The sequence below is a fragment of the Suncus etruscus genome, chromosome 1 (assembly GCF_024139225.1).
Source record: "Suncus etruscus isolate mSunEtr1 chromosome 1, mSunEtr1.pri.cur, whole genome shotgun sequence".
Taxonomy (NCBI): Eukaryota; Metazoa; Chordata; class Mammalia; order Eulipotyphla; family Soricidae; genus Suncus; species Suncus etruscus.
The window spans coordinates 87,086,070-87,111,215 of NC_064848.1; the positions used below are offsets into that span (position 1 = coordinate 87,086,070).

Below are 25,146 nucleotides of genomic sequence, written 5' to 3' on the forward strand. Positions count from 1 at the left end.
ACCTATAAGCTATTTAATAGTAAGAATCCTGATACTGTCATATGCCTTATGTGATCCTGGTTGTGTGTGCAGTGTCTATATTTGTTTAGTCTTCTATTAGAGTTGTAAGTATGTATTTTCCTTGTTGTTGATCAGTTTCAGAAAAACAGATCGTTTTGTGGCAATTTTGAAGATAAAATGGTGCATAATCTATAAAAAAGGTATGTTTTTTTTTTTTTTGGCCACACTGGTGATGTTCAGAGGTTACCTTTTGCTATGCACTCTCAGAAATTGCTCCTGGCTTGGGAGATCATCTGGGACACCGGGGGATCAAATCGCTGTCTGTCCTCGGTTAGTGTGTGCAAGGCAAATGTCCTACCTCTTGCGTCACCACTCTGGCCCCCATAAAAATGTTGTATATCTCCACTGGCCTCACTTTAAAATTCTGTATTAATTCTAAATTCTATTTAAGAAAAGCTTAAAATTAAATTGAAGCTATGTAACCAAGGAAGTAAATACAAAATGGTAATTCAAGGTGGCAGATTAACAAATACCACTCAGAAATGTGCTTTCAAGCAGTAACCTAGAAGATAATTAATTTAATTAAATGGCATGAATAGTTCTAAAACTCACAATACATTCTGTTTATGAAACTGCTGTGTGCATATTTAAATTTCTTAAACAATTCTCAAGTTAGACATATTACAGTGTGATGAATAATTTTTCAACTTTCTAAAGCCACTAAGCAAAACATTTGTAAAAAGGTCGTACTTTGATGACCTCTCTGAAATACAGGTTCTAACACATAATTTACATTTCATATATTTTTTATCTTAACATAAGTGTATTATTAAATAATTAACATCAATATGTAGAACCACAAATTCAGAATAAAAAAGTTGAGAAAGGAATAATTATACATATTATTTTAAAGTACATAATGATGACCTAACAAAATGGTTATTATATTTTTTATAATTTTTTATTTAAACACCATGGTTACAAATTTGTTCATAATACAGTTTTCCCCCCACATATGAAGTTGTTCATAATTGAATTACTGACTTACAATATATAACCTTCACAACTGCACGTTTTCTGCTACCTCTTTATATTAATATTTCTTTTATTTGGACTTTTCAGTATTCTATGATTTAAATCTTTTCCAAAGTTATAGGAAAAAAGAAATCATATAGACTGATTAAGTAAAATTTAATGTGAGTCATACCATGTCTGTGAATCTTGAATAAGAAGAAAAGGAGCAATATTTTGTACAACTTTGTATACAATCTACGCAAACTCTTGTTGAAGTTAGCAAAGTGGATTTAGAAGACTATGTATATTTCAATATTTCTGTTCATATTGAAGATTAGAAAGACTATTTTAAGAATTGAATGTTGCACTTTGCAAATCTCAGTTTAGTCAAGAGTAATTTATTGCTTGTGAAAAAAGTAAAACATTCCTTAAAGGGCAGACAGATGAAACCTAGCCAACTAAATTCTTAGGCTAAGATAAACTTTAAAAGCTAGAATGTCTATAAGGAGCAAAGAAGCTTCACATAAAATATACAGAATTCCGGCACTCTGGACATTTAATGGGAAGGAAAAGCAAGGAAAAAAGCAATATCATATTTTAGGATAGTCGCATAATGTTTGAATTATCAAAAGGATGAAATAATATAGAAAATTTTGACATTTTGTGTCAAATGCCCATTTGTGTCTATTTCTACTGAAAATTTAATAAATTAATATGCCCCTTTTTAAAATTATGTGAACGTTTAGGAAGCAAATAACTTCTACAACTTTTTCCAGCTTACAAGGCTTTTGACCATACATGTATATTTTGGGGGTGTGGGGTAGGATTTAGCCCCTTCCAGTCATGCTTAGAGGTTACTTCTGGTTTGAGAACACTCTAGTGGTGGTTGAAGATCATATGGGATTAAATTGGGAATGACTATAATGCAACAAAACTACCTTAACCCCTGCACACGATCTCTTTTTCTCTTTTCTCTCTTACATACACACACACACACACACACACACACACACACACACACACACACACCATATATATTTATGACTGTGCTTCCAAAGCTGTTGCTGCTGATCTGCAATCAAGTGTAATAGGACAAGTTTTAAACAGCAGAGTAGAGAGCAGTAAGACTGCTGATAGGGTATCCTATCCCTGAGCCCTGCCAAAATGAGAGGTGAACAAGCCTGAGTACCACTGATTGTTGCTCATCCTTCTGCCAAGAAAAAAACATGCCTTAAAACTTAACAATTCAAGGTTTGGGTGTATGTTTTTTCTCAAAGATAAAATGATTGTGTTCTTATCAAATTCCACTCTGCGCATCATTAAAGTATGAGTGTCTGTATGAAGTTTTAAAAAGAGAAAGTATTATCTATTAAATAATTGAAATAATGTGGCACTTCTGGAAGGGTAAAATATTGGATGAAGTTGGGGTTTTCACTCAGTAGGAGAGCAGTTATCTTGTGTATATGTGTTCAATGTCTAGAATTGAGGGGGTGGACTAAGGAGGTACAAAATGCTTATGAAAGAAATGCACCTTTTTCATTATAGCACTATTCAAAAAATATCATAAAAGAATGATAGAGGGAAAGGGAAGGTGTTATTCAATATGTATTGGAGAATAACACAGTTGGAAATTTGTAAATTAAAATCATTGTGACCCTTCATGACCATTAGAAATTTCAAAGGGAAATAATGCTAAACATTAATTTTAGAGATCTCGAGGATATAGAAGAGCAATACAGTTTTTATCAAATTTCTGCAGGTAGAAAACTTTCTAAATTTTCTCTCCCTTCAAATTTTTGCTTCCAAATTTTAGAAATTCTATTGCTTTCACTCTAATTTAAACAAATCAGGTGCTTCCTCCAAAGATAGTGTTTTTCCTTAAAACCTATCAGATAGCTGAGGATGAAAACAAAAACATACAAACAAGAAGCAAAATACTGAATTCCTGAACATTTTAACCATCCTAAAAATGAGGAACATCGTTTTTTCACTCCTGCAAGGTAATAGGAGGAAAACAGAACAAATGTACACAGTAGCAAGTGGCTTAGAGTGACAGCCCAGGAACCTGACCACAGAACCATAAAGGAAACCACCACCACTGAATACTAGTACTAATATTATTTTTATAAGTAGTGTTTTATTTAACAAAATAATCTAGAGATTGTGTTACTGTGATCTACATATGATTTTTATTCCTGTGACATGGAGAGGTTATAAGTTCAAAGTTATGTTTGTATGGCACAGTTATGATTTATTTGGTAATGTAATTTCATAGCTTTCAGTAATAGCTATGCTTCTCTTTGCTTCCTAGTAAATATTTGGTTAAAGATTATTCATCAGTATGGACTGATTAAGTTATTTACTGGTTGAATGAAACCAAATCATCAAATACTTTTTCTACCTCCTCTACAAAGAAACAAATTCAATACATATTAATTTGAAATTTAAGAGTATTGAAAAATTAGGATAAGTAGTTGATTTTACAGAACCAGAAGCTTTTTATGTGTGCAGGTGTTAGGGTTTTGTGCTCCAAAATTTTCATACTGCAACATCATGTATTTGTTTTAGAGTTGTCCTCTATTCTCGACTCAAATAACATCTAAGAACTAATCTGCAAGCTAATTTAAATTCTATCAATAGTGGAGATAATTCTCCCTTTCTTTAGTGTGGAGAACTATGCCAGATATCCTAAAGGATGATAGAGAGAAGTCATTTTCTATTATGTAAATGTATTAGCATACTTCCAAGAACCAACTTCAAGTGATGCAGTGACTCTAAAAAAAATTTGTACAATTTTTATGAATTCTGAATATACTTTACCACTTAAAATATTGGATATTGTTTCATTTACCAAACTCAAATCTGCACTTAAAAGGATGTTCATATAAATAACAGTCAAGAGACTCCCAGAAAACTATAAGAGCAAAGTCCTTTCCTTATTTAATAAGAGCTTATAGTGGTGTAAATTTTTGCATTATATTAATGCTATGCTCACATTTTGTCCTACATAATACTTTTCCCTAAGGTTTCCCAAATATAAATAAAAGATGCTCAAGGATGTTTTCCTGTTAGAGCAGGGAAAATCCCTCCCAGATTATCCTTACCAAGTTACTACAAAGGCAGTCATCAAGGGGATGATATGAATTGTAGCATAAGAAATCCTCAGTAATAAAAATCATTACCCAATTCTCTTTTTTTCTTATTAGCTATGTTATTTTTTTTTATTTTTTCTTAGAGGACACAATTTTTTTTTAAATTAAGTCTTTCACAATAATATTTAGGGGACAGTGACAGTGAGGGCCATTCCCACCACCAGTAGAGACCTCCCTCCTTTATAGGTCCCAGCATGTCTCCCATATATATCTCTAGCCTTAGTCCCCTAGACTGCTAGTGTAACAGGTATTACTGGCTGTAGTTTAAGTCTGTTGATACTATTGTTGTTGACTTTGGGTTAGGTATTTAGGTCTGATCATTTTTTTTTTATCTAAACACCATTATTACTAATATGACTGTAGTTGGGTTTTGGTCACAAAAAGAACACTCCCCCCACCCTTGACCAATGCAACATTCCCATTACCAATTTGCCCCATATCCCTCCACACACACACCCAGCCTGTATTCAACACAGGCATTCTACTTCTCTCACTCATTAACATTGTCATGGTAGTTGTTAGTGTTCTAACTGCACTCACCCCTCCTTGAGGTGAGATTCATATCGTGAGCCAATTCTTCTGGCCCTCATCTCTGGGCATTATTAAAATAATGTCTTTTATTTTTCTAAAAACCCATAGATAAGTGATACTATTCTGTGTGTGTCTCTATCCCTCTGACTTATTTCACTCAACATAATAGTTTCCATGCCCATCCATGTATCGGAGAATTTCATGACTTCATCTCTCCTGGCGGTTGCATAATATTCCATTGTGTATATGTACCACAGTTTCATTAGCCATTCATCTGTTGAAGGGCATCTTGGTGTATTTCCAGAGTCTGGCTATTGTCAATAGTGCTGCAATGAATATAGTTGTGAGGAAGAGATTTTTGTATTTTGTTTTTGTGTTCCTAGGGCATATCCCTAGGAGTGGTATAGCTGAATCATATGGGAGCACAACTTCCAGTTTTTTGAGGAATCTCCATATTGCTTTCCATAAGGGCTGGACTAGGCTGCATTCCCACCAGAAATGGATGAGAGGTCTGATCATTTTTTATTTCCATTCAATGTTCGTGAGACTGCTTGTCCCTAGTACCATTCACTTTTTATTTTTTCATTTTATGAGCCAGAACAAGTTGGTTCATTTCTATTGTTCTGCTGAAAATAAATAAGCGGGGAGGAGCCCCTGTCTAAGAACTATGAATATAAGTTCAAAAGAAGAAAGAGAAAGAAACAAAACAAAATAAAAAAGGGAGGGGGGACTGGTGCAGCAAGATTTTTTTTTTTTTTTTTGCATAGGAACAGTAAGTATTGGGAAATTAGAAAGGAAATTCCCTTGGCCCAAGAGTTACAGGATTTCCCCACCCTTGAAGCATTGTTATGGGATCAATTACAAGCTCCAGCCTGTTCATTATCGAACATCGAGATCTTTTTATGGTGCCAGGAAATGTTCTGCTCAGTTGTCCAAACCTCTTTTTTGGGGGGAGGGGGAGTTCTTTACCTTTATAATGAGAAAAATATAATATTTAATACTTTAAATGAGTTTTTATCTTTCCTAAAGCAGCCAAAAGTCTTGAAATCTAGCCTTCTCTGGTTCTCCTAAAACTTTTACCTCATCTACTTTCATTTGCCATTCACTTTTGTTGACATCTTTAAAGTCTTTTTCTTTGACCTTCCAGTTTTCCCCTTTTTCTTAACAGTACTTAATATTTATGAGTTATTCTTGAGCTCAGATGCCACATTACTAGCAATGAGTACACAGTTAAACCAGAAATAAACAAGTCATCCTCTAATTATTGATAAAAACTTCTTACTTAGAAGTCACAGCATCACCTCAAAGTGCAAAGCCCTTAAAAATGAGTAACATTTCTGTCACTTCTGTGCATCATAGAAAGCAGTGAGTCACCATCACAGATTGGACAATTTCCAACACATTATTTACTTTACATAACAATACTATGGAATAAGTGAAATTAATGCTTCAAATACTGAGCAGGAAGGGACACAAAAACCCAGGCTACCTGACTCAAATCACTGTCCCTCCTTTTCAATCCAAGGCCTACCTCTTTCAAGAAGTTTAACTTTCTGAATTCCTCACTTTTGGCACTGTCACCTTGGATTAAAAAGTAGAAGCCCAAATGACAACAAATGCTGCCAGAAAAAATAGTGCCTAAATGGTCAGATAACCTTGGTTAAACAAAAAAGAACTGCAAAAACAGCAAACAAGAGACAATGAATTTATCATTCAGAAGAAAAAAGGATTTTAAGATGACTTCCTAGTTCTGAAATAATACAAATTATGTTTTTCTGATTTATTCCAAAATCAACGTTTTTTATGAATATGTTTTAGGAACTATGTGGGGAAAAAAGAAGCTTGAACACAAAAATGTCAATAAAGCAATAAAGGTATTTTTTTACAAAAATTTATTTTTGGCACCTATAATGGGTACATTCCTCAAAAGGAACAACATATAGTAATTAATCACATTTTAATATTTCTACTTATCTGTCCAACTTAAAATATATTGTAAAGTCGAAGTAATTAACTTTCTTAAACAATTTATTTTCCACCCAAAGGTCAGCAATCACTCTAACTTCAGATTATGCTGTCATAGATGATAACCAAATGGTCACTTGTCATTATACTTAGAATAATATAAAAAATTTTAAGTCAGGTAAGTAGCAAATATAAAGTTGATATGAAATAACAGAAATCCCAGTACACATTTATATTGATCTGTACTAGAAATAAATAAAAAGCAAGCTTTATTGAAGAATCATAGCATTGGGTAGAGGGAGGAATTATATCGTTCAAAAATGGTAGAAAATCTTAGGTAAGATGAAATTGGTCTATGATTTTAATCAAATAAAGAAGGATGGAGTTCATTGTTACAGTTGATGACACTTTGAGAAAATACGTTTACGAAGTTCAGTATTAAGAGTCTTCAGGCAGGATGCTACTTTTCCATTATCTTTACATAGACTGTGTTAAACATTTATGGTATTTAAGAACAAAATATTTATTCATTTATCGGGCAATTAACAAACAATAGAAAATTATGAGAGCCAGACTAACCTCAGGCCATCTCAAAACCCCTGAAAATGGAGGCCCCCTCAAAAAAATTTTTTTTTGTTGACAATGCATTGGAAGAACCTTGTGTTATCTAATACAGTATGTAAAACAGATAAAATTCAATGATCTTTAATGGAAAAATGTCACAGTATTTGAAAATTAGGAATGTTTTATGGTAATTTCTTTTTAACCAAAGTAGTACTCAAAACCTGGAAGATGGAACAAATTCCAAACTCTCACTTACTTCTATCACCTTAGTTTAATAATCCAATAAATGACAAAAAAGACAAATAATGAAAACAGCATCATATAACACAGCAGCTTTGTTTGGCTTCCTCTGGATAAAATCTTCAGTTTTCCCATAGTTTTCCCTAGAAATCCAGTTGTAGAATCAAATTGTGAATCCTTCATAAAGAAAAGAAAAAAATATATATAATCTTATTCTAATCTTCTATATATGAACATTTATTTTTTTCATTGACATGTGATGTTTAGTCAATTCTGGAGTCCATTCTTAACTGAAGTAATAAAGCTCTTCAATGCAAAACAGAATATTCTTTCAGTGAATACAAACTTCATTATCATAAAAGCATTTATTTTAGTCCTAGTATAATTCAAGAACTCAAACCATTGTAAGTATTATTTATGTTAAGCAGATTAAAAATTAACAAAAAAAGTAAATGGCTTGCCTATCACTAAGAGTTTTTCTGTACGTTTTGCTGAGGCATTGCTTAACAAAACTGAAAGATTGTACCACAATAAAACAGTTCAGCTAAAATTTAATATATGGTACAGTTAAATATATCTGTATGTCTAAGGTCTTTTTTTTTTTTTTTAGAAAAAAAGACTGATATTAGTTTATTAAAGACTTTTTTTTTTTTTTTTTTTGGTTTTTGGGCCACACCCGGCAGTGCTCAGGGGTTACTCCTGGCTATCTGCTCAGAAATAGCTCCTGGCAGGCACAGGGGACCATATGGGTCACCGGGATTCGAACCAACCACCTTTGGTCCTGAGTCGGCTGCTTGCAAGGCAAACGCCGCTGTGCTATCTCTCAGTTATTAAAGACTTTTAAAGGTTTGGAAGCAGAGCCTATTAAAAGTTAAAAGAGGGGCCGGAGTGGTGGTGCAAGCGGTAAGACGTCTGCCTTGCACACGCTAGCCTAGGATGGACCATGGTTCAATCCCCTTGTATCCCATGTGGTCTCCCAAGCCAGTAGTGATTTATGAGCAAATAGCCTTGAGTAACCCCTGAGCATCATCTGGTGTGGCCCAAAAATCAAATAAATAAATAAATAAAGTTAAGAGAACATCATGTTTAAATAGTAAATATGGTAAGAAAAAATATGGATATGTAAAACAATATTAAAATACAGCTAAAAGGTCTTTCAATTAAAAGGACTAGGAATGTCCTAGTATGGATTAAAGATGTTGTACTCCCATAAAATCACTATATTTCCAAGTTAACAGAGTTTATTTACTAGGATCACATGAGGTGTGTTATTAAAATTCATGTGCCTAGTTTTCTTTTCAAAAATTAAAAATTATTATTTTTGGAGTCAGAACCAGGTATTCTCTCAGAAAGTCACCAGGTAATCCTAAGAAAAACATTTAAAACAAAGGGTATTTTCAATGCCACTGTCATTTTCAAGTTGTACATTTTTTCAATTAAGTGAAGCAAGTAGGAGAAGTTTAGAGAACTGAAGAGAATAAAAGGAAGGCTAGCAGGAAAGATATGTTATTAAGCTTTGTATAAAGATAGGTTCTTAGATGTTATTATGTGCAAACCTCAGAAATGATATCTATGAGAGACTGCAAAAGAAATATAGTAATAGTGAAAAGCACTTAGCTGATTGGATATAAGATGTTTCCTTGATTATTTTTAGTCTTATTCACTGTCTTCTAATATTCAAAATAATTACTTGTCCTAAATATCGAACATTAAAGACACATAGCTTTTATCTCCTCTTTTTTATTAGGAATAGGTGAAGTATTAAGGCTAGCTAAAAATGTTAAAATAGCAAAAATATGCTTCAAAGTTATTTCAAACTAGCTATATATAGTTGGTTGGAAATCTCAGACTAATGATCTCTAGATAGACTTCAGAAAGGTAAAAGTAAATTATTACACTTACCATATCAGCTAGTAATTTATTTTGACTTTTAACTTCATGGCCTATTTCAATGGAAAGCTATAACAAAGGAAATACATTATTACTAAATATATTATTTATTTTAAATCTTAAAGTATTATATTTTTATTTCCCAACTCTAGACTTTGTCTTCTTGCTTTTCTCTATATTGTATCTTACCATTCACTTCTAACTTTTGAATATTAGTTTTTATTTCTGCATAGTTTTTGTATATGTAAATGTTTTGCCTCTACTCCTCCTCCTCCTATTCCTCTTCCTCCTCCTATTACTATCTATTACACTTTATATTTTAAAATACATAAAAGTATCCATATTACCTATATTTAATGATTCACAAAGAAAATGTTATATTACTTTCTATATACAACAATAATTTCTTTAGATTTAAAACACATTTTACAAGGACTGGAGTGATGTCAGTAGGTAGGACATTAGCCTTGCACATGGTCAACCTGGGTTCAATCCCTGGCATCCCATATGGTCCTCCAAGCCTGCCAGGAGTGAATTTCTGAGCCAGAGTCAGGAGTAACCCCTGAGCAGTGCCTGATGTGTCCCTCGAAATAAAAAATAAAATAAAATTTATTATCAATATTAAAATTTTACAAGTCAGTATTATCTAGGTCAGAACCCTATGCAGCATAAAGTTTGAATGTAAGAGAAAACAATATTAAATGTTAAATATGACTCTTATTTAAGCTAATACTATTTATTAAGTCATATGGACAAATTCAATCAAGGCTTCCTTTTCAAAATATTTAGATAGATAAGAGCTACTAAAAATTTACAAATGAGATTTTCCAGGGCGGGATTCAGAACATAAAAACCGGCCTGCAGACTGCTGCAGAAGCTGGATTCCCTGCTTGGGACATCAGGCGGGGAAAAGACACGAATCTAAGCCTGCGCAGAGGGGCCCAACTGTGAGTGTGAACTGTAAATATCTGTCTACTGTCCTCTTGTGTGAAACTCTTGGGAGTGGAGCAAAAGAGGCTCCAGAAATCTGCTCTCCCAATCCCGGAGGCCATTTCCAGGGCGGGATTCAGAACATAAAAACCGGCCTGCAGACTGCTGCAGAAGCTGGATTCCCTGCTTGGGACATCAGGCGGGGAAAAGACACGAATCTAAGCCTGCGCAGAGGGGCCCAACTGTGAGTGTGAACTGTAAATATCTGTCTACTGTCCTCTTGTGTGAAACTCTTGGGAGTGGAGCAAAAGAGGCTCCAGAAATCTGCTCTCCCAATCCCGGAGGCCATTTCCAGGGCGGGATTCAGAACATAAAAACCGGCCTGCAGACTGCTGCAGAAGCTGGATTCCCTGCTTGGGACATCAGGCGGGGAAAAGACACGAATCTAAGCCTGCGCAGAGGGGCCCAACTGTGAGTGTGAACTGTAAATATCTGTCTACTGTCCTCTTGTGTGAAACTCTTGGGAGTGGAGCAAAAGAGGCTCCAGAAATCTGCTCTCCCAATCCCGGAGGCCATTTCCAGGGCGGGATTCAGAACATAAAAACCGGCCGGCAGACTGCTGCAGAAGCTGGATTCCCTGCTTGGGACATCAGGCGGGGAAAAGACACGAATCTAAGCCTGCGCAGAGGGGCCCAACTGTGAGTGTGAACTGTAAATATCTGTCTACTGTCCTCTTGTGTGAAACTCTTGGGAGTGGAGCAAAAGAGGCTCCAGAAATCTGCTCTCCCAATCCCGGAGGCCATTTCCAGGGCGGGATTCAGAACATAAAAACCGGCCTGCAGACTGCTGCAGAAGCTGGATTCCCTGCTTGGGACATCAGGCGGGGAAAAGACACGAATCTAAGCCTGCGCAGAGGGGCCCAACTGTGAGTGTGAACTGTAAATATCTGTCTACTGTCCTCTTGTGTGAAACTCTTGGGATTGGAGCAAAAGAGGCTCCATCAGAGCACGGCAGCTCCGCTTCGCTACGCGGCCGTGCGCTCCTTCTAAGAAAAGAACACCATTGCAACAATAAGAAAAAAATCACAATAAGAACTGTGCTATATCAGAGAAGCAAGCATTTCTCTCTGGACTGTCTTCTCTGTTGCATGCTCGGGCCTAAGATTTGACCCAGTGTGAGGCTTCATCCACGGAGGACTCCCCTCCCTTAGAGGCAAGCCAGCCCATCCAGAAAGGGAGGAGCCAGAAGAGTGTGCTGCCTACATCATATAGACAATGAATACCACCACAACACGTAGAAAAACCCACAATACAAGTGTGACAATGGGGAAACAACGCAGGCCAGCATCAGACATAGAGAATGAAGATGACAATTCTGAGGACCAGATAATGACCAACCAACTAATCAACCTCTCAGATAAGGACTTTAGACTAGCAATATGGAAGGTGCTCAACAGACTCCAAGAAAACCATGGATCGAGTTGAACAGAACACTAATTAAGAACCAAGAAAATATGAAGGCAGAAATGACAAAACTCCAAACTGAAATAACATGTCAACTAACAGGACTGAAAAAGTCAGGTAAACGAAGTGAATGACAAAATGGATAAGCTCTGGAGCAGGGTATCAGAAGCTGAGAATAGACTTGGTGCTGTGTGGAAGATGAGATACATAACAATTCCAATCAGCAGGAGAGATTGGACAAAAAACTTAAAGCAAATGAGCAGACAATGGAAAAATTAGTCAAAGAATGGGGAACAGATGAAAATAGAAGTCTATGATAAGATCAACAGAAACAACTTAAGAATCATTGGCGTCCCAGAGACCAGGAAGAAAATTCCCAGGAAGAATCAATGGTCCAAGAACATCATTAAAAGAGAAACTTCCAGAGCTAAAGAATATAGGTGATCAAATCCTGCATGCTCGAAGAGTACCAAACCAAAAGAGACCCCAGAAAAACCACCCCAAGACACCATCCTAGTCACAATGACAATCCCACAGATAGAGACCAGAATTCTGAAAACAGCAAGATCAAAAGGGGGAGGAAATTACATTCAAGCAAGCATCCTTGAGATTTACAGCAGACCTGTCACCATGAAACACTCAATGCCAGAAAGCAGTGGTGGGATATTGTGACAAGGAACTGAATGAAATGAATGCTTCACCCAGAATACTATACCACACGCAAAACTCACTTTTCCGGTTTGACGGAAGAATACATGGTTTCACTGACAAAAAGCAGCTCAGAAACTTTACAGACACAAAACCAGTCTTAAGAGAAAAACTGAAAGACCTAATTTAAGACAAGACTAACCAAAAGACACCAAATTTCGATATAAAGATGGCATTAAATCCCAGGGACAATTCTTCTCTCTCAACGTCAATGGTCTAAACCTGCACCAGTCAAGAGGACACAGAGTGGCTAAATGGATCAAAAACTCAATCCAACCTTCTGCTGCCTACAAGAAACACACCTGAATAGTCAGAACAAAACTGGACTCAAAATAAAAGGCCTGGAGAAAAATCATCCAAGCAAACAACACCCATAAAAAAGCTGGAGTGGCCATACTAATATCAGATAATGCAAACTTTATACTCAGGAAGGTGATGTAAGGGACAAAGATGGACATTTTATATTAATCATAGGGGTATATAGAGCAGGAAGAATTCACTCTCCTAAACCTATATGCACCAAATGAGGGGCCAGCAAAATATTTAATACAACTGTTGACAAATATCTGAAAATAATATCAATAACACACAATAATTGTGGGGACCCTTAACACGGCTTTGTCAACACTGGACAGGTCAACCAGACTGAAACCCAACAAGAATATACTAGACCTGAGTGAGAGAAATGGAAGAAAGAGGCCTAGAGGAGTATATATAGGACACTCCACCCCCAGAAACCTGGATACACATTCTTCTCAATGTACATGGGACATTCTCCAGGATAGACTACATGCTGGCACATAAAACATATCTCCATAATATCAAGAGGATACAAATTTTGCAGACTACCTTTGCTGACCACAAGGCTCTGAAATTATTTGTGAATTTCCAAAGGGACTCAGAAGAAAAACATTAACACCTGGAAGTTAAACAGCCTCATACTCAATAACCAGTGGGGTCCGAGATGAAATCAAGGAGGAAATCAAAGGGTTCCTGGAAACAAATGACAATAAAGACACAAACTATCAGAACTTATGGACACAGCAAAAGCAGTACTGAGAGGAAAATTTATAGCTTTGCAAGCACACATCAGGAAGGAAGAAGGAGCTTACCTGAGTAGCTTAATGACACAGCCTAATAGAACTAGAAAGTGCTCAACAAAAGGACCCAAAAATAGGAAGACAGAAGGAAATAACAAAGCTGAGAGCAGAAATCAATGAAGTGGAAACCCAAATAAACAATCCGAAAGATCAACGAAAGCAGAAGTTGGTTCTTTGAAAAAAATAAACAAGATTGATAGACCCACTGGCAAACCTAACAAAGAAAGAGAGAGAGAGAAACTTGATAACTCGTATTAGGAATGAAAAAGGAGAGATCACTACTGATATGACAGAGATTCAAAGGGTAATCAGAAACTACTTTTGAGAAAACTCTACGCCACCTAAAAAATGAGAACCTGGAAGAATGGATAAATTCTTGGACTCTTATAATCTTACCACGGTTGAAGGAAGAGGATGTAGCATATCTAAACACCCTCCCCCCCCATCACCATTGATGATATCAAAACGGTAATCAAAGGTCTGCCGAAAAACAAAAGCCCCAGGCCCAGATGGATTCACTAATGAATTCTTTCAAACTTTCCAAGAGGAACTACTACCAATCCTGGCAAGACTCTTTCATGAAATTGAACAACACGGAAACCACTTCCAAATAGACTTTTATGAAGCCAACATCACCTTGATACCTAAACCAGACAGAGATGCTACAAAAAAAGAAAATTACAGACCAATATCGCTGATGAATGCCGATCGCAAAGATCTTCAACCAAATCCTGGCAAATAGGATTCAATGCCTCATTAAGAAGATCATCCACTACGATCAAGTAGGTTTCATCCAGGAATGCAAGGCTGGTTTAACATCCGTAAATCCATCAAACATCATACACAACATCAATAACAAGAAAAATAAAAACCACATGATCATATCAATAGATGCAGAGAAAGCATTTGATAAGGTCCAACACCCATTCTTGATCAAAACTCTCAGCAAGATGGGAATCGAAGGAACCTTTCTCAATCTAGTTGAAGCCATCTACCACAAGCCAATGGCAAATATTATCCTCAACGGAGAAAAACTAAAAGCCTTCCCTCTAAATTCTGGTACAAGACAAGGCTGTCCTCTCTACAACCACTCCCTATTCAACATAGCACTGGAAGTACTTGCTATAGCGATTAGGCAAGAAAAAGATATCAAGGGAATTCAGATAGGCAAGGAAGAAGTCAAGCTCTCACTGTTTGCCAGATGACTGATACTCTACTTAGAAAACCCCAAAAGACACCACCAAAAAGCTTCTAGAAACAATAGACTCATATAGCAAGGTGGCAGGCTACAAAAATTAACACACAAAAATCAATGGCCCTTTCTATACACCAATAGCAATAAGGAAGAAATGGACGTTAAGAAAACAATCCCCATTCACAATAGTGCCACACAAACTCAAATATCTTGGAATCAACTTGACTAAAAATGTGAAGGAACCTATACAAGAAAACTATAATACTCCTGCTCCAAGAATAAGAGAGGACCACGCGGAAATGGAAACGCATAACCCTGTTCGTGGATTGGCAGGATTAACGCATCAAAATGGCAATACTCCCCAAGGCATTATACAGATTTAATGCTATCCCTCTAAAGATACCCATGACATTCTTCAAAGAAGTGGATCAGGCACTTTTGAAATTCATTTGGAACAATAAACACCCTCGAATAGCTAAAGCAATCATTGGGAAAAAGAATATGGGGAGGAATTACTTTCCCCAACTTTAAACTGTACTACAAAGCCAATAGTTATCAAAACAGCATGGTATTGGAATAAGGACAGGCCTCAGACCAGTGGAATAGACTTGAATACTCAGAAAATGTTCCCCAGACATACAACCACCTAATTTTTCGATAAAGGAGCAGGAAACCCTAAATGAGCAGGGGAAAGCCTCTTCAACAAGTGGGTGTTGGCACAATTGGATAGCCGCCTTGCAAAAAATTGAACGTAGACCCCCAGCTATCATCATGCACGAAGTAAAATCCAAATGGATTAAAGACCTCAGATATCAGCCCCAAAACCATAAGATATATAGAACAGCACATAGGCAAGACACTCCAGGACATTACAGGCATCTTCAAGGAGGAAACTGCACTATCCAAGCAAGTGAAAGCAGAGATTAACAGATGGGAATATATAAGTCGAGAAGTTTCTGCACCTCAAAGGAAATAGTGCCCAGGATACAAGAGCCACCACTGAGTGGGAGAAACTATTCACCCAATACACATCAGATTAAGGGGCTAATCTCCAAAATATACAAGGCACTGACAGAACTTTACAAGAAAAAAACATCTTAATCCATCAAAAAATGGGGAGAAGAAATGAACAGACACTTTGACAAAGAAGAAATACAAATGGCCAAGAGACACATGAAAAAATGCTCACATCACTAATCATCAGGGAGATGCAAATCAAAACAACGATGAGATACACCTCACACCCACAGAGAATGGCACACATCACAAAGAATGAGAACAAACAGTGTTGGCGGGGATGTGGAGAGAAAGGAACTCTTATCACTGCTGGTGGGGAAATGCCGTCTAGTTCAACCTTTATGGAAAGCGATATGGAGATTCCTTCAAAAACTGGAAATCGAGCTCCCATATGATCCAGCTATACCACTCCTAGGAATATACCCTAGGAACACAAAAATACAGTACAAAAACCCCTTCCTTACACCTTTATTCATTGCAGCACTATTTACCATAGCAAGACTCTGGAAACAACCAAGATGCCCCTTCAACAGATGAATGGCTAAAGAAACTGTGGTACATATACACAATGGAATATTATGCAGCTGTCAGGAGAGATGAAGTCATGAAATTTTCCTATACATGGATGTATACGGAATCTATTATGCTGAGTGAAATAAGTCAGAGAGAGAGAGAAAAACGCAGAATGGTCCTCACTCATCTATGGGTTTTAAGAGAAATGAAAGACATTCTTGCAATAATAATTTCCAGACACAAAAGTGAAAAGAGCTGGATGTTCAGCTCACCATAGGAAGCTCACCCACAAAGAGTGATGAGTTTAGTTAGAGAAATAACTACATTTTTGAATTTTCCTTATAATGAGAATGTATGAGGGAAATGGAGAGCCTGTTTAGAGTACAGGCGGGGGTTGGGGTGGGTAGGAGGGAGACTTGGACATTAGGTGATGGGAATGTTGCACTGGTGATGGGTGGTGGTTCTTTTACATGACTGAAACCCAAAAACAATCATGTATGTAATCAAGGTGTTTAAATAAAAAAATAAAAATTAAAAAAAAAAAAAAGAAAAAAAAATTTACAAATGATTACAAGTATTGATCTATGGTTAATTTGCATGGAAAGCATATACACAATAATAACTAAAGTAATTCTAGAATACCACAGAGAACAGAAAATAAGCCTTCCCAAATTTAACAATTCAGAAAGAATAAAGGCGGTGGTAAATCTAGATAGACCAAGCTTCCCTAACTACTTCCCTAAAACTGCCATTCATGCTAAGGAAAGAATTTCCAGAGGATCACAGCTTTCTTCTTTCATTGTTAATTCAGTCCTTTTAATTGAATTTGACATAGAAAACTATAAGGTTTATAGGCTGAAGACAATTCATTTATAGAGGTAAAGGAATACCAATTAAAAGGTTGCCAAAGGTTTTGGCAACATGAGTTTCAACAAAATGTTTTTTAAGAGTTCAGTATGATTATGACAATGCAAAATCAAACATAAAGATTAGGAAAATACTTTTTAATTTCCTTTTACATAATATATTATGATTCTATAATATTCACTCAATAGTATTAATAGTTATGCTAGGAACTGTAGAAAATGTAAAAGTACAGTAGGAAACAATTCAGTTGGTAAATGTCTTTTACACACATAATTCTAATGCAGATATTATATAGTAAGCACTACAAAAATACTACAAATAGTTTTATGTTCTTAAGGAAATAAGTTACTTTTAATGTTCAAATCAGGCAAAGTTAGGAGTATATGATGATGAGGTAGGGACTTTCACATCCGGCAAGATGTTAGCTAATACCAAGGAGGGAAATGATGGTGAAGGCAAAGGAATAGCAAGATTAAAAAGATGGGCATTAGGAAATGGCAGTTCATGTAGTACAGAAAATTCTGATTTTCGGTAGCAACATAATCAAATTCTGAAAACATGGTGAGTGAGACGTAAAAAGTTGTGATTCAATTCTGAAGGACTTCTTTGATCAAGCTGTAAAGAGTCTATTTTATTATAGTAAGAGAGGATGTTGAAAACTTTTGGGAATATAGGATGCAATATTAAAAAGTCTATAAAAATATGATTATGGTGGCATGTAGCTCAGACTATTAGGCAACAATTAAGAACAGACTGAGGAAAGGTCAAGAAAATTTCCTAAAATTTTGTTTAAGTAAATGAAGAGCAGTACTGCAAATAAAAAAAAATGTAAAAAAAAAACATATAGAAATTGATATTCTGAAGAAAGAAACATATAAATTGGTGACTAACCTGAGGTAAAAGGTAGAAACAAAAAGAATGAAATATCATCTCTTAGGAGGTGCGAATAAGAAACAAATCCAGGGTAAAGGTTACTTAAGGGTTGGAGAGTGATAGTTCTTTGACATTATTACAGATAATAAACAGCTATGCAGATGTAATGACCAAAAATAGCTGGAATTTAAGAAAATAATCAAATTTATTATACTATTTGATTGGTCACATTTTCTGAGCATCTCTTTAAGTCATGTTCTATAATTGTGAGTGCATTTTGACTTCAGATAATAAACAGCTATGCAGATGTAATGACCAAAAATAGCTGGAATTTAAGAAAATAATCAAATTTATTATACTATTTGATTGGTCACATTTTCTGAGCATCTCTTTAAGTCATGTTCTATAATTGTGAGTGCATTTTGACTTCAATGAACTAAATATTGCATTTGGATATATGAATGTTTGATGGCCAATTTGGATAAATGAACGTTTGATGACCAGGAAAATAAATAATATACAAGATACAATATTATATGTACATAAATATACAAAATCAAAAAGCATCTAGCATCTGTCATGTACTTACGGATTTTATGGCAGTTACTTTGTTTCTCAGACTTTCAGTGAGTCTATCATTTTCTTCTTCACAGGCATTATACCCACTATTAGCATAGCCGTAGTTTCCATAGTTGCCAGGAGGCACCCCTTCACCTGCCAGAATCAGAGTCACAACAAGCATAGATAGTTGTAGTGTAAATAGGCACTTTTGAAATCTTGATAGGAAAGAACCAAAAAAGACCCCTGGAGGGCGTTGCAGACCATATATGTTTCTGATATCCATATTCAATCAAATAAATTAAAAACTAATAATCAGAGATCAGATCAAATCTTATACTCTCTCTTAAGCAAAGGAGATCACACTTATTTCAATATATATTAAGTGCTTACTAGCTAGCTGCCCACAAGACACTATAATACGCACCAATATGAAATTTTTAGATATTCCATGCTCAATACAACTACACTACACCTTTTAAATAAGATCTAAAAAACAGTGGCATCCTGTAGTATTCCTTCTTCTGGCATACTTTACCCAACATGATATCTTCCAGTTCCACACAGGTAAATGAACAAATAAATGTAATAATATATTTCTTTTAAATAGTAGCATTAACTACACAGTGAAGCTTGCTTATGAAGGGAGGGAAGACAGTACAGCAGGAAGGAACCATTACAGAGGGAAGGTCTTTCATGGTGTCTCTTTCTCATAATTAGGAGAGACGAGGAATAATTTATGGGACACACTTACTGGGCATTAACAAATATTTCAGCAACTACCATGTGCCAAACCCATTCCCAAGTGTTACTTGTGTGCACCTTAGCTTCTAGAAAATAGCATTGAGAACAAAGAAATGGTTTCCACTTGCCTAATAAAAGTACTCATAATTCATCATGTCAAGTGATGTTTGAACAGTGAACTCATATAAAAATGTGTTACGAATTAAGAGAGAACAACATGATTTAGGATTTAGACACAATTTGGAGGGTCCCCCGAAGTGCTTGGGACTTACAAAGGTAGTAGGAGGAAGGCCATGTAGTGACAAAGATCAAACTTGGGGTCCCACTGCAAGGCATGTGCTCCAGTCCTTTGAGCTTTCTCCCTGGAACCTCACATAGTTGCAACTGAAATCACTAATCTGCTTAGTAAATAAAAAGCCTATTTGTTGAATAATGATTATGTGAAATAAACAGTAAGGAAACTGATGGAGGGAAGTGACTAAAACTACAAAGGATTACTAGAGGAATAAAATAATTCTGGTGAGGATGTTTCATGGTAGTTTCAATCCTTCTCTATGTGGAACATTTTTTTCCTCTGCAACAGAACTTATTGGGCCATGAGAAATTAGACAATTGAATTGATCAAAAGTTGGAATTGTAGAGCATTAGTACCAAAGCTATGGAATCTTCTAGTCCTAAGAGACAGATACTGTCTGTCAAAAACATACAGTTTATGTAACTAGATTGGTCAAGACTTGAAGTAGATTCAATAGTGTGAGGTTTGTTAAAATTTATTTAATTTGGGGGAAGAATGGGGGCCACACCCAGCAGCACTCAGTCGTTACTTTCTGCACTCAGAAATCGCTCCTGGCAGGCTCAGGAGATCATGGGATACCGGGGATCAAACCCAGGTCCATCTTGGGTTGGCTGCATGCAAGGCAAATGCACTATTGCTGTGCTATTACTCCAGCCTTTAGTGTGAGATTTGGGGGGGAAATGACACAGACAAAAAAAAAAAAAACAACGTTTCTTTAAACTTAGAGAAGAGGCAGTGATAGTGATTGCAGCAATGATGGTGCTGGTAAGTTAAAGAACAGTTGAGATGTGAAAAGGAAGCTTTAAAAATTAAAAAAATAAGTATACCGAAAATCATCAGAAATTTTGTATCCACGGTGCTTAAAGAAAAATGTAATTAAAATAAATTTTTTAAAAATAATTTCATTTAAATATATGAGCTAGCTTATAAAATTATTTAAAATAAAGATTTTAGGGGCCAGAACGGTGGTGCTAGAGGAAAGGCGTTTGCTTTGCAAATGCTAGCCTAGGACTGACCACGATTCAATCCCCCAGAGTCTCATATGATCCCCCCAAGCCAGGAGCAATTTCTGAGCACGCAGGAGTAATCCTTGTGTGTCAATGGGTATGGCCCAAAAGCCCCCCCAAATAAAAGAAAATAAAGATTTTACTCTACCCCAAAATAAGTAAACAAACAAATAAATAAGACAGGTCCTTTTCTGTAACCAGATAATAGTATACTTCAAATGAAGTGCTTGCTTTGCAGTCAAAATTTCTAGTGTTTCCTGAGCTCAAAACTAGAAGTAATCCTTGGGTACCACTGAGGAGACCAAACCAAAACCAAGCAAACAAACAAAAGCAAAATATATAAATAAAAAAAAAACAGGTGTTTTCTTTTAGCAATGCACTTAGTCAGGCAGTGTTCAGGGGCTACCAGTGTTCCCCCCAGTGCTGGGTAAAAGTAGGGGATCACCACAGGGAAGTAATGATCAAACTAAGCCTGAGCACATGCTAATTGTGTGCTCTACCATCTGGTCATATCTCTCTAGCCCTACCTAAAGCTCCTTTAAAGTATAACACAGCACAAATCTCACTTTTTAGACATTTTAATAAAATATCTCAGACTGTACACAGTATTAATATTACATTCCAGATTCAACTCCAAGGGCAGATACTGTTCAATTTATGGCTGAATATGCCTCATAAATACACATACACCACACACATAGGTCAATCAATAATGGTCATAAATTAATCAATTAGTGAATAAATCTGAAATTGCTTTTAGTAAACTGTGCATATTTAACAGTAGATATAGTGTATCATATTTTACTTTAAGAATGAAGTATATGGAGCCGGAGAGATAGCACAGTGTTAGGGCATTTGCCTTGCACATAGCCAATACAGGATTTGAACAGTAGTTCTCTGAGCATGCCAGGATCTATTTCTGAGCACAGAGCCAGGAGTAACCCCAGAGCACCAGCAGGTGTGACTCACAAAAAAAAAAGAAAACAAAACAACAACAAAAAAAGAATTAAGTATATTTAAAGAAAGAAAATGTATAACAATGTACAGTGAATATACATTTTACCTCTGGTTTCAACTATTCTTATTTACCTCAAATAATATTTATAATCACTGAACCTGCTAAGTACTTTATATGGAGATCTACATTCACCATCATAAAAATAATAACAAAATGCTTACAGTGTGGTTCAGAGTCAAAATCTCCCCATTCCATTACTCACTCACTACTCATAAAACTTTCCATATTTTCTATTATAAAAGTAACATTTCCACCCCTCAAAAATTAAATAACCATTTTTAAGACACACCTTTTCTTCATTTGTCAGTGATTCTCTATATAAATGCTAAAACAAACATGATCCTATGATCTTGAAAGAAAAGAAAATTGTCTTATTTTAAGACTAAGTTTTTTCTTTTTGTTGTGGGGTCACACTTGTCAACATTCAGGAGTTACTCCTGGCTCTGTGCTCACGAATCCCTCCTGGTGTTGCTCCAGGATATCCATATGGGATATCAGAGATCAAAACTAGGTTAGCACCATGTAAAGCAAGAACCATAAACAATATACTATCTCTCCAACTTATGACTAAACTTCTAAATATTAAATATGTGCATACATGTGTTTCTAACATGTAATTTCTGATCAGATTAAATTAACCAATTGATAATTTCACCAAAGAATTCCCAAGTAAGTGGTCATTTCTCTATTTCCTTTGTTGTTCCTGTTCCAGTTAATTCAAAATTCCTATTTGATTTGTTGCCCAGAAATCTTTCAATACACATTTCTATTATTAAAGACTTCATTTTTTCTTACATTACCACCTATTCAGAGGACAGAAAGAAAAACAAACCAAAATACTAAAACTTACTACTCCAAATTTAATCATATCTTTCTTGTGGACTACTGCTATGATAAGTTGTAGGAAAGTCAGTGTCAAAGATCATCCTTAGCACGTATACATTTCAGCAAAGGCTACTATATAAATATCACTACTTATCACAAGCTTAAAAATTCAAGCTAATACATGCAGGTATCCTAAACAAACAAACAAACAAAAAAAAGCAAGGTCTAAAAATTACAGGCTCTATCATAGAAATTCTAATTTTACTGCTCATGGACCAAGGAGACAATGGTTAAAAAGCTCTTTAAATGAATCTCCTGTACAGCCAGGCTGAAGAATACTACTTCTAACGTTCCTTTTCTTGACTTCTTGACACATTGCTGCACAGAAAGTCAAAGGAAGTAAAGGATCCAGTTATAGGATCAAACTTAAATTCTCAATTGTGAAATTACATTTGAGGTCATAAACTGAATGTGTGGTTAACAAAGTTTAGCAGCAGTAAAAGTTACCAGAATCCATAAGGGCAAAAAAAAAAAATGTATTTAAAAGCAATGTCATGGGACCAGAGTGGTGGCGCAAGCGGTAAGGTGTCTGCCTTGCAGGCACGTAGGAAGGACCTGTGGTTTTATCCACGGTGTCCCATGTGGGCCCCCAAGCCAAAAGAGATTTATGAGCATATAGCCAGGAGTAACCCCTGAGCATCACCATTTGTGGCCCAAAAACCAAAAAAAAAAAAAAAAAAAAAAAAGGTAATCTCAAAATGAATGTTTCTGGCAATGTTCTGCTCACGTTGCATTTCTCAGGAAAAAAAGAAGAAGAAAAAAAAGCTTACTCCATGGTATAGTTCTATGTTTCTCATATCAATCAAATCACTTTAATAACCCTAAAACACATGATTTACAATTCAAGGCTAACCATCTAGGGAGTGAGATGGTAGGCATCTTTCAAACTAGAATTTACCTTTTTCCTGCTTTCATTATTCAAGTTCTAGTTCAAGTTTTTATATTTTCACAAACTTTTTATTCCAAGCTTCTCCGAAATCCTGAGATATTCCTTTTCTTTAGAACTTTAGGATTTCAATGTATGGCTACCACAATGTACAATAACTGCTATTTTGCTATTCTCCAACTAAATTAAAAACTTTGGGAAACACATACAAAGTCAAATTTCACCATATATACAGTTTTCTCAACTATACAGTGTTTCAAGTCATCCCTACTGATGAAACAAAGAAAACCAATTAGTCATATAAAATTAAGATTGCTCAAAATAATTATTATTTTTCTTAAATTATCTGGCAAAACTTTCAATCATCCAAATATTCATCAAAACCATTTCTCAGAAATCACTTCTCATATTACAATTTGTTAGTGTTGGAATTTAGAGATATTGGCAACCTTCGCTAACTTTAAACTCTTGAAACTTGTAAGAAACATTTTTATTTTCTTTTTTCCAACTTACAATAGAAAAGGGAAACATTTCAAACACCTGGTGAATATTCTCAATTACACTATACACTTAAATATCTACTTTAAAAAATTCTTAATAGCTTCATAACAAAAAAAATGGGTTTCAAAGCGCCACTGAAGTCCTTGTGTCTACTACTCCTACTGTTTCTTGTGCCAAAAGATCAAGGACAAACACCAACTCATCAAGCCTAGTGCTACTCTACTCTCTGAACAGTGAAACAGGATTATAGATAGGAAATGTTGTGTGGAAATGGCCTTTAATCTTGATGTTACATAGCCTCACTTCAAGTGTAATGACGTGTATTTTACCTTTGTAACTCTAATACAGTGCCATATGCAACACTCACATTTAAGGTTTCATTTTCAAAAAAAAAAAAAAAAAACTAAGATACAAGGCCAGTATAAGAAAGAAAAGAAAAATAGTGGGGTCGTTGAAAGCAGCAGTTTCTAGAAATCAAGTTCAATATGTATTAATAGCAAAACAAAACACTTGAACACTTGGATCTCAGACCTCAGAGTTGACACCTGTTTACAACCCCACCCCCCAGCCCTCCACTAAGATGCAAACTTGGACCAGAACAAAACTTCAGGAAATTTCAAGAAAGTGGGGGGGGGGGGGGGCGTGTTTCCAAACTTGGCACGACCTCGGAAGACCCCTCCAAACAGTGTGCTTTCTGGCTAAGTTTAAGTGAGCTCATGTCCCGGCTCCTGGCATGAATGATCCTAGGGCCCAGAACTTCGAACCTCAGACTTCTTACCCAGGCCTGCGCGCCTCATCCTGCCAGGAATGGGAGGGGAAAGGCGGGCGTAAGGGTAAGTAGAATGGCAGATCCCCGAACAGCGTCTTCAGTACCAGGTCCCTGCGAGACACCAAGACTTGCCCCTAAAGCGCCACGACTGCAGTAGCCTAAACATCGCGCACGCTTATGGCGTCACGCAGGCGCCAGTTCATATCGCTCAAGTCATCTTGGGAGCATTCTGGGAAATGTAGTTCTTCACTCTGGAGGGAACTCGAGAGGCAGAGGTGGGGCTTTCAGTTAGCTGCAGAAACCAGCAAGGCTTCCGAGTTAAGAGACTGCAGTCTAGCGACTAAAATCCCTCAATTTAGGGTTCTGGCTGTCTTCCTATATGCTCCGTAGACTGTGCTTCGGAATTGTTGGCTTTTCCAGACTCAGGAAAAGATTGTTGATCTGCGAATCCTACCCCCCCT

General features: G+C 36.1%; 1 protein-coding gene across 1 annotated transcript; it reads right to left on the minus strand.

Moving 5' to 3' along the window:
- Positions 1-6,707: 6,707 nt before the first annotated feature.
- BET1 (Bet1 golgi vesicular membrane trafficking protein) lies at positions 6,708-24,843 on the minus strand. Its single transcript, XM_049785050.1, has 4 exons — positions 24,695-24,843; positions 18,612-18,736; positions 9,369-9,425; positions 6,708-7,643 (listed from the first exon to the last, which is right to left on the minus strand). The coding sequence occupies exons 1-4, from the start codon at positions 24,711-24,713 to the stop codon at positions 7,488-7,490; spliced, it is 357 nt and encodes a 118-aa protein (XP_049641007.1). The 5' UTR covers positions 24,714-24,843; the 3' UTR covers positions 6,708-7,487.
- Between the last annotated feature and the right edge of the window lie 303 nt (positions 24,844-25,146).

Coding starts and splice junctions, on each gene's coding strand:
- BET1 (XM_049785050.1), bottom strand. Junction 9,426..18,611: donor AAGTAACTGCCATAAAATCC/GTAAGTACATGA, acceptor CCTTTGTTATAG/CTTTCCATTGAAATAGGCCA. Junction 7,644..9,368: donor ATAAATTACTAGCTGATATG/GTAAGTGTAATA, acceptor TTCTTTATGAAG/GATTCACAATTTGATTCTAC.